The sequence below is a fragment of the Papaver somniferum genome, chromosome 4 (assembly GCF_003573695.1).
Source record: "Papaver somniferum cultivar HN1 chromosome 4, ASM357369v1, whole genome shotgun sequence".
Taxonomy (NCBI): Eukaryota; Viridiplantae; Streptophyta; class Magnoliopsida; order Ranunculales; family Papaveraceae; genus Papaver; species Papaver somniferum.
The window spans coordinates 123,461,525-123,480,566 of NC_039361.1; the positions used below are offsets into that span (position 1 = coordinate 123,461,525).

The window sequence follows — 19,042 nt, forward strand, 5'->3', positions numbered from 1 at the left end:
CCAACACAAAAAGAAAGAGTTCATAAAAATGTTGAATTTAATATACGTTAACTCAAAAAAGTCTACACACTTCGTTATAAGTCGGAAGTTGATTTCTGAGACTAAATTGTAAACTCGATAAACTCATCTTTAACAGAAAAGGTTTGATTAATGTATTGTAATTACAATAATATTTTCTAAGGCAATACGTCTAGTAAAAATTGCATTTTTCTGTACGTTGATTCAAGAAAATATGAAGGAAGTCAAATTTCACAATAGAAGAAGGTTGAAAGACCAAGCAGAACTAATCCAAATCCTGACAAATTTCATCTATCTTGAATCAAATAGAAAGACAAAACCAACACAAAAAGAAACAGTTCATAAAAATGTTAAATTTTATATACGTTAACTAAAAAAAGTCTACACACTTCGTTATAAGTCGGAAATTGATTTCTGAGACTAAATTGTAAACTTGATAAACTCATCTTTAACAGAAAAGGTTTGAGAAATGTATTGTAATTAGAATTAATATTTTCTAAGGCAATACGTCTAGTAAAAATTGCATTTCTCTGTACGTTGATTCAAGAAAATATGAAGGAAGTCAAATTTCACAATAGAAGAAGGTTGAAAGACCAAGAAGAACTAATCCAAATCCTGACAAATTTCATCTATCTTGAATCAAATAGAAAGGCAAAGCCAACACAAAAAGAAACAGTTCATAAAAATGTTAAATTTTATATACGTTAACTCAAAAAAGTCTACACACTTCGTTATAAGTCGGAAATTGATTTCTGAGACTAAATTGTTAACTAGATAAACTCATCTTTAGCAGAAAAAGTTTGAAAAATGTATTTTAATTACAATTAATATGTTCTAAGGCAATACGTCTAGTAAAAATTGCATTTCTATGTACGTTGATTCAAGAAAATATTAAGGAAGTCAAATTTCACAATAGAAGAAGGTTGAAAGACCAAGCAGAACTAATCCAAATCCTGAAAAATTTCATCTATCTTGAATCAAATAGAAAGACAAAGCCAACACAAAAAGAAAGAGTTCATAAAAATGTTAAGTTTTATACACGTTAACTCAAAAAAGTCTACACTTTGTTATAAGTCGGAAATTGATTTCTTAGACTAAATTGTAAACTCGATAAGCTCATCTTTAATAGAAAAAGTTTGAAAAACATATTGTAATTACAATTAATATGTTCTAAGGCAATACGACTAGTAAAAATTGCATTTCTATGTACGTTGATTCAAGAAAATATGAAGGAACTCAAATTTCACAATAGAGGAAGGATAAAAGACCATGCAGAACTAATACAAATCCTAATAAATTGCATCTATCTTGAATTAAATAGAAAGACAAAGCCAACAAAAAAAGAAAGAGTTCATAAGAATGTTGAATTTTATATACGTTAACTCAAAAAAGTCTACACATTTCGTTATTAGTCGGAAATTGATTTCTGAGACTAAATTGTAAACTAGATAAACTCATCTTTAACAGAAAAAGTTTGAAAAATGTATTGTAATTACAATTAATATATTCTAAGGCAATACGACTAGTAAAAATTGCATTTCTATGTACGTTGATTCAAGAAAATATGAAGGAAGTCAAATTTCACAATAGAAGAAGGATGAAAGACCATGCAGAACTAGTCCAAATCCTAATAAATTTCATCAATCTTGAATCAAATAGAAAGACAAAGCCAACACAAAAATAAAGAGTTCATAAAAATGTTAAATTGTATATACGTTAACTTAAAAAAGTCTACACACTTTGTTATAAGTCGGAAATTGATTTCTGAGACTAAATTGTAAACTAGATAAACTCATGTTTAACAGAAAAAGTTTGAAAAATGTATTGTAATTACAATTAATATGTTCTAAGGAAATACTTCTAGTAAAAATTGCATTTCTATGTATGTTCATTCAAGAAAAAATGAAGGAAGTCAAATTTCACAATAGAAGAAGGATGAATGACCATGCAGAACTAATCCAAATACTAATAAATTTTATCTATCTTGAATCAAATAGAAATACAAAGCCAACACAAAAAGAAGGAGTTCATAAAAATGTTGAGTTTTATATACGTTAACTCAAAAAAGTCTACAAACTTCTGTATAAGTCGGAAATTGATTTCTGAGACTAAATTGTAAACTAGATAAACTCATCTTTTACAGAAAAAGTTTGCAAAAATGTATTGTAATTACAATTAATATGTTCTAAGGCAATACGTCTAGTAAAAATTGCATTTTTCTGTACGTTGATTCAAGAAAATAAGAAGGAAGTCAAATTTCACAATAGAAGAAGGTTGAAAGACCAAGCAGAACTAATCCAAATCCTGAAAAATTTCATCTATCTTGAATCAAATAGAAAGACAAAGCCAACACAAAAAGAAAGAGTTCATAAAAATGTTAAGTTTTATACACGTTAACTCAAAAAAGTCTACACTTTGTTATAAGTCGGAAATTGATTTCTTAGACTAAATTGTAAACTCGATAAACTCATCTTTAATAGAAAAAGTTTGAAAAACATATTGTAATTACAATTAATATGTTCTAAGGCAATACGACTAGTAAAAATTGCATTTCTATGTATGAAGGAACTCAAATTTCACAATAGAGGAAGGATAAAAGACCATGCAGAACTAATACAAATCCTAATAAATTGCATCTATCTTGAATTAAATAGAAACACAAATCCAACAAAAAAACAAAGAGTTCATAAAAATGTTAAATTTTATATACGTTAACTCAAAAAAGTCTACACACTTTGTTATTAGTCGGAAATTGATTTCTGAGACTAAATTGTAAACTAGATAAACTCATCTTTAACAGAAAAAGTTTTAAAAGTGTATTGTAATCACAATTAATATATACAAAATATTATTCTTATCAAAAACAGTATCAACCAACCCCGCTTGAATTTCCATGTTAGTGTTACGGCTCGGAGATTCCTCAATAGACTTGCTGGGAGAAGATTCCAAACTTGAATCAGATTGCAAAGAACGCTTTGCTATAATATTAGCAGCTTGTTTGGAGACTTTCCTAGCTTTTTTCCTTGCTAAAATGTCAGCATCAACCTCACCCCAAATTTTAGAGCCCATACTAACATCTGAGTCACTAGATTACAATTGTTCCTCCTCCTCCTCCTCAATAATAACATTATCAAGGCCTAACTCAGATGCTAGGACATCAAATTTGTTTTTAACCACAACTTCAGTTTGCATCAACTCATCCACAAAAGGAGTATAATCATTCTCCAAAGGAGTAACAGAGAAATAAGTACCTTTACTAGGGGATTTCTTTCCTTTCACTTCATTCCATTCGTCTTTAGAAAAACTCTGTGCAGCCATGTCTTCCCGATTTTTACGTAAAGCTATATCTTTCTGAGCTGCAATAGTATTTTTACAATGAATAAACTTCATCTGAGCTTCACGCAACTCATCAGCATATTTAGCAAGCTCCTTTTCCAACTGATTAGCTTCATCAATAACTTCAAGTGCATCTGCATGGCCTGCATGGATAGAATCTGTACGTGCATTATCTTCTTTAGCTTTTGGTTTGTTCACGTCCTGTATCCCATCTTTGCTCACAGATTTAGCCATGAAATTTTGTTTGTTCACGACTCTTGTGTGGGTTTCCAACTCAGACACGGACTGAACTTCAGAGTTTTGCTTCTTCTCGGACTGAATTTGAGTATTAGATGTCACTTGCATAACTTTTGCATGGTCTGCATGAGCAGATTGTGTACGCAATTTCTTGGCTGCGATTGCATTTTTAAACCTAAGCTGAGCTTCACAAACCTCAGGTGAAGCACCAACCTTATTATCCTCCATATTATCCAGATTCAAATACTGCTCCTCTTCCTCATCAGTTTTAGCTGATTTTGCTTGCCAAACTTGGATTGTAGGTTTATGAACAATCTGTTTTTCCTTACCAGCAGTCTTCATGCTATTCTTCTTTTTGCATTCACCCTCAACATGCCCAATAATATTGCAAGATAAACATAATTTAGGTGAACTTGGTATATCAACATATTGCCAAAATTTTTTACCTCCTGCGGTGATAGAGATGCGCTCAGGAATATGCTTTGCGAAGTCTATATCAACCAAAACAGCTGCGAAGTGACCATATTCCAGATTTAGGGTTCTTTGATCCACCACAATTGGTGTTCCAAGGATTTTCCCAATAGAAAGTAATGATCTCTCAGTCCATATCTCAATAGGGAGACCAAGAAAACGTACCCAAGCAGCTGCATGGGACGTTCTTTATTTATCAGGATTAAAACCTGGGTACCAATCAATCAACCTCAGAATTTGTTGATTGACAAACCACTTTTCAGCACGTATCTTCTCCTTGTCCAATTCTGATGATAACATAATAACAAAGAATCCTTTGCTCATAGGTATAAACTTACACCTATTCTTAAGTTTCCATTGATTTTCAAGGATTTTTTGAACCTCCACAAACTTTAAACCTGTAGCATCCAGCCTAGCTATGAAGCTATGTTAAAATGGCTTACACCCTTCCTGATAATAATCATTAGGAATGACAAGACCTGGCTCATCCTCAACAAGAGTAGGGTTTGGTAACAAAGAAATATCAACTGAAGTTGGATTTAGGGTTTTACGTTCCCTAACTTTTTCAGCAAAAGAAACTGTTTTAGCATGGCTCTGATTTGAGCTACTAGGAATGTTAACTGAAGAATGAATCATCATGAATCAAAGAATTGATTCTGATATTCCAAATACGTAAAGCTTGAAACCCTAAACGTGAAAAAAAATTGGTTTTCCAAAATCGCCAAAAAGAGAAATAAACGGACATTCTCTTTCCACTAGCCAATATTTTAAGGAAGAATTAGAGGTGGCAAGCAATATTCAGTTGGAAGATGTGCTTGCTCAGTTCATTAGAAGTCTAGCTTTTAGACAAGAATATTTCAAAGAAAAGAGGGAGCAAATGGAAAGAATGAATTCAAAGAAAAAATCTCCTAGTAAGTTGTCTCCTATTAAGCTTGTTCCTGGTAACTCCACTGAGGATGAAGACTGAGAGTTTTATGTGGATGAAGATGAAGATATCTTGGGTAATTATGCTTTTGATACGGATATTATGGATGAAATTTTTTCTAAGAGCAAATCGTATAGAGTTGGTAGCAGCAGAAGTAAATTGAAAGGAGTTTGCTATAGATATAGGTAGCTTCTTTTAATTTTCTTTTTTGTGGTTATTACATTTGTTATTTCTTAAAAGTTATTTAGACCGCTTTGGTTTATGGGGGTAGGGAGTTTTGTGCTCCAAATTTGTAATTCTTGTAATTACATTTTTTTGTTATAATAAACTTTGGACTTAACAAAAAAAAACCTAACAAATTTCATCTTTCTTGAATCAGATAGAAAGACAAAACCAATACAAAAATAAAGAGTTCATAAATATGTTGAATTTTATATACGTTAACTCAAAATAGTCTACACACTTCGTTATAAGTCGGAAGTTGATTTTTGAGACTAAATTGTAAACTAGATAAATTCATCTTTAACAGACAAAATTTGAAAAATGTATTGTAATTACAATTAATACGTTCTAAGGCAATACATCTAGTAAAAATTGCATTTCTATGTATGTTGATTCAAGAAAATATGAAGGAAGTCAAATTTCACAATAGAAGAAAGATGAAAGGCCTTGCAGAACTAATCCAAATCCTAACAAATTTCATCTATCTTGAATCAAATAGAAAGACAAAACCAACATAAAAAGAAAGAGTTCATAAAAATGTTGAATTTTATATACGTTAACTCAAAAAAGTCTACACATTTCGTTATAAGTCGGAAATTGATTTCTCATACTAAATTGTAAACTAGATAAACTCATCTTTAACAGAAATAGTTTGAAAAATGTATTGTAATTACAATTAATATGTTCTAAGGCAATACGTCTAGTAAAGATTGCATTTCTATGTACGTTGATTCAAGAAAATATGAAGGAAGTCAAATTTCACAATAGAAGAAAGATGAAAGGCCATGCACAACTAATCCAAATCCTAAAAAATTTCATCTATCTTGAATCAAATAGAAAGACAAAACCAACATAAAAAGAAAGAGTTCATAAAAATGTTGAATTTTATATACATTAACTCAAAAAAGTCTACACATTTCGTTATAAGTCGGAAATTGATTTCTCAGACTAAATTGTAAACTGGATAAACTCATCTTTAACAGAAATAGTTTGAAAAATGTATTGTAATTACAATTAATATGTTCTAAGGCAATAAGTCTGGTAAAAATTGCATTTCTATGTACGTTGATTCAAGAAAATATGAAGGAAGTCATATTTCACAATAGAAGAAAGATGAAAGGCCATGCAGAACTAATCCAAATCCAAATAAATTTCATCTATCTTGAATCAAATAGAAAGACAAAGCCAACATAAAAAGAAAGAGTTCATAAAAATGTTGAATTTTATATACGTTAACTAAAAAAATCTACACACTTCGTTATAAGTCGGAAATTGATTTCTGAGACTAAATTGTAAACTAGATAAACTCATCTTTAACAGAAAAAGTTTAAAAAATGTATTGTAATTACAATTAATATGTTCTAAGGCAATACGTCTAGTAAAAATTGCATTTCTATGTACGTTGATTCAAGAAAATATGAAGGAAGTCAAATTTCACAATAGAAGAAAGATGAAAGACAATGCAGAACTAATCCAAATCCTAACAAATTTCATCTATCTTGAATCAAATAGAAAGACAAAGCCAATATAAAAAGAAAGAGTTCATTAAAATGCTGAATTTTATATACGTTAACTCAAAAAAGTCTACATATTTCGTTATAAGTCGGAAATTGATTTCTGAGACTAAATTGTAAACTAGATAAACTCATCTTTAACAGAAAAAGTTTGAAAAATGTATTGTAATTACAATTAATATGTTCTAAGGCAATACGTCTAGTAAAAATTGCATTTCTATGTAAGTTGATTAAGGAAAATATGAAGGAAGTCAAATTTCACAATAGAAGAAGGATGAAACACCATGCAGAACTAATCCAAATCCTAACAAATTTCATCTATCTTGAATCAAATAGAAACACAAAGCAAACACAAAAACAAAGAGTTCATAAAAATGTTGAATTTAATATACGTTAACTCAAAAAAGTCTACACACTTCGTTATAAGTCGTAAGTTTATTTCTGAGACTAAATTGTTAACTAGATAAACTCATCTTTAGCAGAAAAAGTTTGAAAAATGTATTGTAATTACAATTAATATGTTCTAAGGCAATACGTCTAGTAAAAATTGCATTTCTATGTACGTTGATTCAAGAAAATATTAAGGAAGTCAAATTTCAGAATAGAAGAAGGACGAAAGACCATGCATAACTAGTCCAAATCCTAACAAATTTTATCTATATTGAATCAAATAGAAAGACAAAGCCAAACTAAAAAGAAAGAGTTCATAAAAATGTTGAATTTAATGTACGTTAACTCAAAAAAGTCTACACACTTCGTTATTAATCGGAAATTGATTTCTGGAACTAAATTCTAAACTAGGTAAACTCATCTTTAACAGAAAAAGTTTGAATAATGTATTGTAATTACAATTAATATGTTCTAAGGCAATACGTCTAGTAAAAATTGATTTCTATGAACGTTGATTCAAGAAAATATGAAGAAAGTAAAATTTCACAATAGAACAAAGATGAATGGCCATGCAGATCTAATCCAAATCCTAACAAATTCCATCTATCTTGAATCAAATAGAAAGACAAAGCCAACATAAAAAGAAAGAGTTCATAAAAATGTTGAATGTTATATACGTTAACTAAAAAAAATCTATACATTTCGTTATAAGACGTAAATTGATTTCTGAAACTAAATTGTAAACTAGATAAACTCATCTTTAACAGAAAAAGTTTGAAAAATGTATTGTAATTACAATTAATATGTTCTAAGGCAATACGTCTAGTAAAAATTGCATTTCTATGTACGTTGATTCAAGAAAATATGAAGGAAGTCAAATTTCACAATAGAAGAAGGATGAAACACCATGCCGAACTAATCAAAATCATAACAAATTTCATCTATCTTGAATCAAATAGAAAGACAAAGCCAACACAAAAAGAAAGAGTTCATAAAAATGTTGAATTTAATATACCTTAACTCAAAAACGTCTATGCACTTCGTTATAAGTCTGAAAATTATTTCTGAAACTAAATTGTAAACTGGATGAACTCATCTTTAACAGAAAAAGTTTGAAAAATGTATTGTAATCACTATTAATATGTTCTAAGGCAGTACGTCTATTAAAAATTGCATTTCTATGTACGTTGATTCAAGAATATATGAAGGAAGTCAAATTTCACTATAGAAGAAGGACGAAAGGCCAAGCAGAAATAATCCAAATCCTAACAAATTCCATCTATCTTGAATCAAGTAGAAAGACAAAACCAACACAAAAAGAAAGAGTTCATAAAAATATTGAATTTTATATAAGTTAACTTAAAAAGGTCTACACACTTCGTTCTAAGTCTGAAATTGATTTCTGAAACTAAATTGTAAACTAGATAAACTCATCTTTAACACAAAAAGTTTGAAAAATGTATTGTAATCACAATTAATATGTTCTATGGAAGTACGTCTATTAAAAATTGCATTTCTATGTACGTTGATTCAAGAATATATGAAGGAAGTCAAATTTCACAATAGAAAAAGGATGAATGACCATGCAGCACTAATCCAAATCCTAACAAATTTCATCTATCTTGAATCAGATAGAAAGACAAAACCAACACAAAAAGAAAGAGTTCATAAAAATGTTGAATTTTATATACGTTAATTCATAGAAGTCTACACATTTCGTTATAAGTCGGAAATTGTTTTCTGAGACTAAATTGTAAACTAGATATACTCATCTTTAACGGAAAAAAATGAAAAATGTATTGTAATTAAAATTAATATGTTCTAAGGCAATACGTCTAGTAAAAATTGCATTTCTATGTACATTGATTCAAGAAAATATGAAGGAAGTCAAATTTCAAAATAGAACAAGGATGAAAGACCATGCAGAACTAATCCAAATCCTAACAAATTTCATCTATCTTGAATCAAATAGAAAGACAAAGCTAACACAAGAAGAAAGAGTTCATAAAAGTGTTGAATTTTATATATGTTAACTCAAAAAAGTCTACACACTTCGTATAAGTCGGAAGTTGATTTCTCAGACTAATTTGTGAACTAGATAAATTCATCTTTAACAGAAAAGTTTGAAAATATATTGTAATACAATTAATATGTTCTAAGGTAATACCTCTAATAAAAAATTTCATTTCTATGTACGTTGATTCAAGAAAATATCAAGTTAGTCAAATTTCACAATAGAAGAAGGTTGAAATACCAAGCAGAACTAATCCAAATCCTAACAAATTTCATCTATCTTGAATCAGATAGAAAGACAAAAAACCAATACAAAAATAAAGAGTTCATAAATATGTTGAATTTTATATACGTTAACTCAAAATATTCTACACACTTTGTTATAAGTCGGAAGCTGATTTTTGAGACTAAATTGTAAACTAGATAAATTCATCTTTAACAGACAAAATTTGAAAAATGTATTGTAATTACAATTAATATGTTCCAAGGCAATACATCTAGTAAAAATTGCATTTCTATGTACGTTGATTCAAGAAAATATGAAGGAAGTCAAATTTCACAATAGAAGAAAGATGAAAGGCCATGCAGAACTAATCCAAATCCTAACAAATTTCATCTATCTTGAATCAAATAGAAAGGCAAAGCCAACATAAAAAGAAAGAGTTCATAAAAATGTTGAATTTTATATACGTTAACTCAAAAAAGTCTACACATTTCGTTATAAGTCGGAATTGATTTCTCAGACTAAATTGTAAACTAGATAAACTTATGTTTAAAAGAAATATTTTGAAAAATGTATTGTAATTACAATTAATATGTTTTAAGGCAATAAAAATTGCATTTCTATGTACGTTGATTCAAGAAAATATGAAGGAAGTCAAATTTCACAATAGAAGAAAGATGAAAGGCCATGCAGAACTAATCCAAATCCTAAAAAATTCCATATATCTTGAATCAAATAGAAAGATAAAGCCAACATAAAAAGAAAGAGTTCATAAAAATGTTGAATTTTATATACGTTAACTCAAAAAAGTCTACACATATCGTTATAAGTCAGAAATTGATTTCTAAGACTAAATTGTAAACTAGATAAACTCAACTTTAACAGAAAAAATTTGAAAAATGTATTGTAATCACAATTAATATGTTCTAAGGCAATACGTCTGGTAAAAATTGCATTTCTATGTATGTTCATTCAAGAAAAAATGAAGGAAGTCAAATTTCACAATAGAAGAAGGATGAATGACCATGCAGAACTAATCCAAATCCTAATAAATTTCATCTATCTTGAATCAAATAGAAAGACAAAGCCAACACAAAAAGAAAGAGTTCATAAAAATGTTGAGTTTTATATACGTTAACTCAGAAAAGTCTACAAACTTCTGTATAAGTCGGAAATTGATTTCTGAGACTAAATTGTAAACTAGATAAACTCATCTTTAACAGAAAAAGTTTGAAAAATGTATTGTAATTACAATTAATATGTTCTAAGGCAATACGTCTAGTAAAAATTGATTTCTATGAACGCTGATTCAAGAAAATATGAAGAAAGTCAAATTTCACAATAGAAGAAGGATGAAAGACCAAGAAGAACTAATCCAAATCCTAACAAATTTCATCTATCTTGAATCAAATAGAAAGACAAAGCCAACATAAAAAGAAAGAGTTCATAAAAATGTTGAATGTTATATACGTTAACTAAAAAAAGTCTATACATTTCGTTATAGGACGGAAATTGATTGCTGAGACTAAATTGTAAACTAGATAAACTCATCATTAACAGAAAAAGTTTGAAAAATGTATTGTAATTACAATTAATATGTTCTAAGGCAATACGTCTAGTAAAAATTGCATTTCTATGTACGTTGATTCAAGAAAATATGAAGGAAGTCAAATTTCACAATAGAAGAAGGATGAAACACCATGCAGAACTAATCCAAATCCTAACAAATTTCATCTATCTTGAATCAAATAGAAAGACAAATCCAACACAAAAAGAAAGAGTTCATAAAAATGTTGAGTTTTATATACGTTAACTCAAACAAGTCTAGCACTTCGTTATATGTCTGAAATTGGTTTTTGAAACTAAATTGTAAACTTGATAAACTCATCTTTAACAGAAAAAGTTTGAAAAATGTATTGTAATCACAATTAATATGTTCTAAGGCAGTACGTCTATTAAAAATTGCATTTCTATGTACGTTGATTCAAGAATATATGAAGGAAGTCAAATTTCACTATAGAAGAAGGACGAAAGACCAAGCCGAAATAATCCAAATCCTAACAAATTCTATCTATCTTGAATCAAGTAGAAAGACAAAACCAACACAAAAAGAAAGAGTTCATAAAAATATTGAATTTTATAACTCAAAAATGTCTAAACACTTCTTTCTAAGTCTGAAATTGATTTCTGAAACTAAATTGTAAACTAGATAAACTCATCTTTAACACAAAAAGTTTGAAAAATGTATTGTAATCACAATTTATATGTTCTAAGGCAATACGTCTAGTAAAAATTGCATTTCTATGTATGTTGATTCAAGAAAAAATGAAGGAAGTCAAATTTCATAATATAAAAAGGATGAATGACCATGCAGGACAAATCCAAATCCTAACAAATTTCATCTATCTTGAATCAAATAGAAAATCAAAGCCAACACAAAAAGAAAGAGTTTATAAAAATGTTGAATTTTATATACGTTAACTCAAAAAAGTCTACACATTTCGTTATAAGTCAGAAATTTATTTCTGAGACTAAATTGTAAACTAAATAAACTCATCTTTAACAGAAAAAAAATGAAAAATGTATTGTAATTACAATTAATATGTTCTAAGGCAATACGTCTAGTAAAAATTGCATTTCTATGTACATTGATTCAAGAAAATATGAAGGAAGTCAAATTTCACAATAGAAGAAGGATGAATGACCATGCAGAACTAATCCAAATCCTAACAAATTTCATCTATCTTGAATCAAATAGAAAGACAAAGCCAACACAAAAAGAAAGAGTTCATAAAAATGTTGAATTTAATATACGTTAACTCAAAAAAGTCTACACATTTCGTTATAAGTCGAAAATTGATTTCAGAGACTAAATTGTAAACTAGATAAACTCATCTTTAACAGAAAAAGTTTGAAAAATGTATTGTAATTACAATTAATATGTCCTAAGGCAATACGTCTAGTAAAAATTGCATTTCTATGTACGTTGATTCAACAAAATATAAAGGAAGCCAAATTTCACAATAGAAGAATGATGAAAGACCATGCAGAACTAATCCAAATACTAACAAATTTCATCTACCTTGAATCAAATAGAAAAACAATGCCAACACGAAAAGAAAGAGTTCATAAAAATGTTGAATTTTATATACGTTAACTCAAAAAAGTCTACACATTTCGTAATAAGTCGGAAGTTGATTTCTGAGACTAAATTGTAAACTAGAAAAACTCATCTTTAACAGAAAAAGTTTGAGAAATGTATTGTAATCACAATTAATATGTTCTAAGGCAATACGTCTAGTAAAAATTGCATTTCTATGTACGTTGATTCAACAAAATATGAAGCAAGTCAAATTTCACAATAGAAGAAGGATGAAAGACCATGCAGAACTAATCCAAATCCTAACAAATTTCATCTATCTTGAATCAAATAGAAAGACAAATCCAACACAAAAAGAAAAAGTTCATAAAAATGTTGAACTTAATATGCGTTAACTTAAAAAAGTCTACACATTTCGTTATAAGTCGGAAATTGATTTCTGAGACTAAATTGTAAACTAGATAAACTCATCTTTAATGGAAAAAGTTTGAGAAATGTATTGTAATTACAATTAATATGTTTTAAGGCAATACGTCTAGTAAAAATTGCATTTCTATGTACGTTGATTCAACAAAATATAAAGGAAGTCAAATTTCACAATAGAAGAAGGATGAAAGACCATGCAGAACTAATCCAAATCCTAACAAATTTCATCTATCTTGAATCAAATAGAAAGACAAAGCCAACACAAAAAGAAAGAGTAAATAAAAATGTTGAATTTAATATATGTTAACTCAAAAAAGTTTACACATTTCGTTATAAGTCAGAAATTTATTTCTGAGATTAAATTGTAAACTAGATAAAGTCATCTTTAACAAAAAAAGTTTGAAAATGTATTGTAATTACAATTAATATGTTCTAAGGAAATACGTCTAGTAAAAATTGCATTTCTATGTACATTGATTCAAGAAAATATGAAGGAAGTCAAATTTCACAATAGAAGAAGGATGAAAGACCATGCAGAACTAATCCAAATCCTAACAAATTTCATCTATCTTGAATCAAATAGAAAGACAAAGCCAACACAAAAAGAAAGAGTTCATAAAAATGTTGAATTTTATATACGTTAACTCAAAAAAGTTGACACATTTCGTTATAAGTCGGAAATTGATTTCTGAGACTAAATTGTAAACTAGATAAACTCATCTTTAACAGAAAAAGTTTGAGAAATGTATTGTAATTACAATTAATATGTTCTAAGGCAATACGTCTAGTAATTTCTATGTACGTTGATTCAAGAAAATATGAAGGAAGTCAAATTTCACAATAGAAGAAGGATGAAAGACAATGCAGAACTAATCCAAATCCTAACAAATTTCATCTATCTTGAATCAAATAGAAAGACAAAGCCAACAAAAAAAGAAAGAGTAAATAAAAATGTTGAATTTAATATATGTTAACTCAAAAAAGTTTACACATTTCGTTATAAGTCAGAAACTTATTTCTGAGATTAAATTGTAAACTAGATAAAGTCATCTTTAACAAAAAAAGTTTGAAAATGTATTTTAATTACAATTAATATGTTCTAAGGCAATACGTCTAGTAAAAATTGCATTTCTATGTACATTGATTCAAGAAAATATGAAGGAAGTCAAATTTCACAATAGAAGAAGGATGAAAGACCATGCAGAACTAATCCAAATCCTAACAAATTTCATCTATCTTGAATCAAATAGAAAGACAAAGCCAACACAAAAAGAAAGAGTTCATAAAAATGTTGAATTTTATATACGTTAACTCAAAAAAGTCTACACATTTCGTTATAAGTCGAAAATTGATTTCTGAGACTAAATTGTAAACAAGATAAACTTATCTTTAACAGAAAAAGCTTGAAAAATGTATTGTAATTACAATTAATATGTTCTAAGGCAATACCTCTAGTAAAAATTGCATTTCTATGTACGTTGATTCAAGAAAATATGAAGGAAGTCAAATTTCACAATAGAAGAAGTATGAAAGACCTTGCAGAACTAATCCAAATCCTAACAAATTTCATCTATTTGAATAAAATTGAAAGACAAAGCCAATACAAGTGTATTGTAATTACAATTAATATGTTCTAAGGCAATACGTCTAGTGAAAATTGCATTTCTATGTATGTTGATTCAAGAAAATATGAAGGAAGTCAAATTTCTCAATAGAAGAAGGATGAAAGACCATGCAGAACTAATCCAAATCCTAACAAATTTCATCTATCTTGAAACAAATAGAAAGACAAAGCCGACACAAAAAGAAAGAGTTCATAAAAATGTTGAATTTTATATACGTTAACTCAAAAAAGTTGACACATTTCGTTATAAGTCGAAAATCGATTTCTGAGACTAAATTGTAAACTAGATAAACTCATCTTTAACAGAAAAAGTTTGAAAAATGTATTGTAATTACAATTAATATGTTCTAAGGCAATACGTCTAGTAAAAATTGCATTTCTATGTACGTTGATTCAAGAAAATATGAAGGAAGTCAAATTTCACAATAGAAGAAGGATGAAACACCATGCAGAACTAATCCAAATCCTAACAAATTTCATCTATCTTGAATCAAATAGAAAGACAAAGCCAACACAAAAAGAAAGAGTTCATAAAAATGTTGAGTTTTATATACGTTAACTCAAACAAGTCTAGCACTTCGTTATATGTCTGAAATTGGTTTTTGAAACTAAATTGTAAACTTGATAAACTCATCTTTAACAGAAAAAGTTTGAAAAATGTATTGTAATCACAATTTATATGTTCTAAGGCAATACGTCTAGTAAAAATTGCATTTCTATGTATGTTGATTCAAGAAAAAATGAAGGAAGTCAAATTTCATAATATAAAAAGGATGAATGACCATGCAGGACAAATCCAAATCCTAACAAATTTCATCTATCTTGAATCAAATAGAAAGACAAAGCCAACACAAAAAGAAAGAGTTTATAAAAATGTTGAATTTTATATACGTTAACTCAAAAAAGTCTACACATTTCGTTATAAGTCAGAAATTTATTTCTGAGACTAAATTGTAAACTAAATAAACTCATCTTTAACAGAAAAAAAATGAAAAATGTATTGTAATTACAACTAATATGTTCTAAGGCAATACGTCTAGTAAAAATTGCATTTCTATGTACATTGATTCAAGAAAATATGAAGGAAGTCAAATTTCACAATAGAAGAAGGATGAATGACCATGCAAAACTAATCCAAATCCTAACAAATTTCATCTATCTTGAATCAAATAGAAAGACAAAGCCAACACAAAAAGAAAGAGTTCATAAAAATGTTGAGTTTTATATACGTTAACTCAAAAAAGTCTAGCACTTCGTTATAAGTCTGAAATTGATTTTTGAAACTAAATTGTAAACTTGATAAACTCATCTTTAACAGAAAAAGTTTTAAAAATGTATTTTAATCACAATTAATATGTTCTAAGGCAGTACGTCTATTAAAAATTGCATTTCTATGTACGTTGATTCAAGAATATATGAAGGAAGTCAAATTTCACTATAGAAGAAGGACGAAAGACCAAGCAGAAATAATTCAAATCCTAACAAATTCTATCTATCTTGAATCAAGTAGAAAGACAAAACCAACACAAAAAGAAAGAGTTCATAAAAATATTGAATTTTATAACTCAAAAAGGTCTACACACTTCGTTCTAAGTCTAAAATTGATTTCTGAAACTAAATTGTAAGCTAGATAAACTCATCCTTAACACAAAAAGTTTGAAAAATGTATTATAATCACAATTAATATGTTCTAAGGCAATACGTCTGGTAAAAATTGCATTTCTATGTATGTTCATTCAAGAAAAAATGAAGGAAGTCAAATTTCACAATAGAAGAAGGATGAATGACCATGCAGAACTAATCCAAATCCTAATAAATTTCATCTATCTTGAATCAAATAGAAATTCAAAGCCAACACAAAAAGAAAGAGTTCATAAAAATGTTGAGTTTTATATACGTTAACTCAAAAACGTCTACACACTTTTTTATAAGTCGGAAATTGATTTCTGAGACTAAATCGTAAACTAGATAAACTCATCTTTAGCAGAAAAAGTTTGAAAAATGTATTGTAATTACAATTAATATGTTCTAAGGCAGTACGTCTAGTAAAAATTGCATTTCTATGTACGTTGATTCAAGAAAATATGAAGGAAGTCAAATTTCACAATAGAAGAAGGATGAAACACCATGCAGAACTAATCCAAATCCTAACAAATTTCATCTATCTTGAATCAAATAAAAACACAAAGCAAACACAAAAACAAAGAGTTCATAAAAATGTTGAATTTAATATACGTTAACTCAAAAAAGTCTACACACTTCGTTATAAGTCGTAAGTTTATTTCTGAGACTAAATTGTTAACTAGATAAACTCATCTTTAGCAGAAAAAGTTTGAAAAATGTATTGTAATTACAATTAATATGTTCTAAGGCAATACGTCTAGTAAAAATTGCATTTCTATGTACGTTGATTCAAGAAAATATTAAGGAAGTCAAATTTCAGAATAGAAGAAGGACGAAAGACCATGCATAACTAGTCCAAATCCTAACAAATTTTATCTATATTGAATCAAATAGAAAGACAAAGCCAAACTAAAAAGAAAGAGTTCATAAAAATGTTGAATTTAATGTACGTTAACTCAAAAAAGTCTACACACTTCGTTATTAGTCGGAAATTGATTTCTGGAACTAAATTCTAAACTAGGTAAACTCATCTTTAACAGAAAAAGTTTGAATAATGTATTGTAATTACAATTAATATGTTCTAAGGCAATACGTCTAGTAAAAATTGATTTCTATGAACGTTGATTCAAGAAAATATGAAGAAAGTAAAATTTCACAATAGAACAAAGATGAATGGACATGCAGATCTAATCCAAATCCTAACAAATTCCATCTATCTTGAATCAAATAGAAAGACAAAGCCAACATAAAAAGAAAGAGTTCATAAAAATGTTGAATGTTATATACGTTAACTAAAAAAAGTCTATACATTTCGTTATAAGACGGAAATTGATTTCTGAGACTAAATTAAAAACTAGATAAACTCATCTTTAACAGAAAAAGTTTTAAAAATGTATTGTAATTACAACTAATATGTTCTAAGGCAATACGTCTAGTAAAAATTGCATTTCTATGTACGTTGATTCAAGAAAATATGAAGGAAGTCAAATTTCACAATAGAAGAAGGATGAAACACCATGCAGAACTAATCCAAATCCTAACAAATTTCATCTATCTTGAATCAAATAGAAAGACAAAGCCAACACAAAAAGAAACAGTTCATAAAAATGTTAAACTTTATATATGTTAACTCAAAAAAGTCTACACACTTTGTTATAAGTCGGAAGTTGATTTCTGAGACTAAATTGTAAACTCGATAAACTCATCTTTAACAGAAAAAGTTTTAAGAATATATAGTAATTACAATTAATATGTTCTAAGGCAATACGACTAGTAAAAATTGCATTTCTATGTACGTTGATTCAAGAAAATATGAAGGAAGTAAAATTTCACAATAGAGGAAGGATTAAAGAGCATGCAGAAGTAATACAAATCCTAATAAATTGCATCTATCTTGAATCAAAAAGAAAGACAAAGCCAACACAAAAAGAAAGAGTTCATAAAAATGTTAAATTTTATATACGTTAACTTAAAAAAGTCTACACACTTTTTTATAAGTCGGAAATTGGTTTCTGAGACTAAATTGTAAACTAGATAAACTCATCTTTAACAGAAAAAGTTTGAATAATGTATTGTAATTACAATTAATATGTTCTAAGGCAATACGTCTAGTAAAAATTGATTTCTATGAAAGTTGATTTAAGAAAATATGAAGAAAGTCAAATTTCACAATAGAACAAAGATGAATGGCCATGCAGAACTAATTCAAATCCTAACAAATTCCATCTATCTTGAATCAAATAGAAAGACAAAGCCAACATAAAAAGAAAGAGTTCATAAAAATGTTGAATGTTATATACGTTAACTAAAAAAAGTCTATACATTTCGTTATAAGACGGAAATTGATTTCTGAGACTAAATTGAAAACTAGATAAACTCATCTTTAACAGAAAAAGTTTGAAAAATGTATTGTAATTACAATTAATATGTTCTAGGGCAATACGTCTAGTAAAAATTGCATTTCTATGTACGTTGATTCAAGAAAATATGAAGGAAGTCAAATTTCACAATAGAAGAAGGATAAAACACCATGCAGAACTAATCCAAATCCTAACAAATTTCATCTATCTTGAATCAAATAGAAAGACAAAGCCAACACAAAAAGAAACAGTTCATAAAAATGTTAAACTTTATATATGTTAACTCAAAAAAGTCTACACACTTCGTTATAAGTCGGAAATTGATTTCTGAGACTAAATTGTAAACTCGATAAACTCATCTTTAACAGAAAAATTTTGAAAAATATACAGTAATTACAATTAATATGTTCGGAGGCAATACGACTAGTAAAAATTGCATTTTTATGTACGTTGATTCAAGAAAATATGAAGGAAGTCAAATTTCAGAATAGAGGAAGGATTAAAGACCATGCAGAAGTAATACAAATCCTAATAAATTGCATCTATCTTGAATCAAAAAG

At 28.1% G+C, this 19,042-nt stretch overlaps 1 protein-coding gene across 1 annotated transcript in view; it reads right to left on the bottom strand.

Annotated features, from left to right (window-relative positions):
• LOC113273077 (ELKS/Rab6-interacting/CAST family member 1-like) overlaps positions 1–19,042 on the bottom strand; it is a 47,622-nt gene that overhangs the window by 2,000 nt on the left and 26,580 nt on the right. Inside the window, exon 5 of the mRNA XM_026522845.1 lies at positions 3,270–3,863. Coding sequence (XP_026378630.1) covers positions 3,270–3,863 — 594 coding nt within the window. The remainder of the gene's footprint in view (positions 1–3,269; positions 3,864–19,042) is intronic.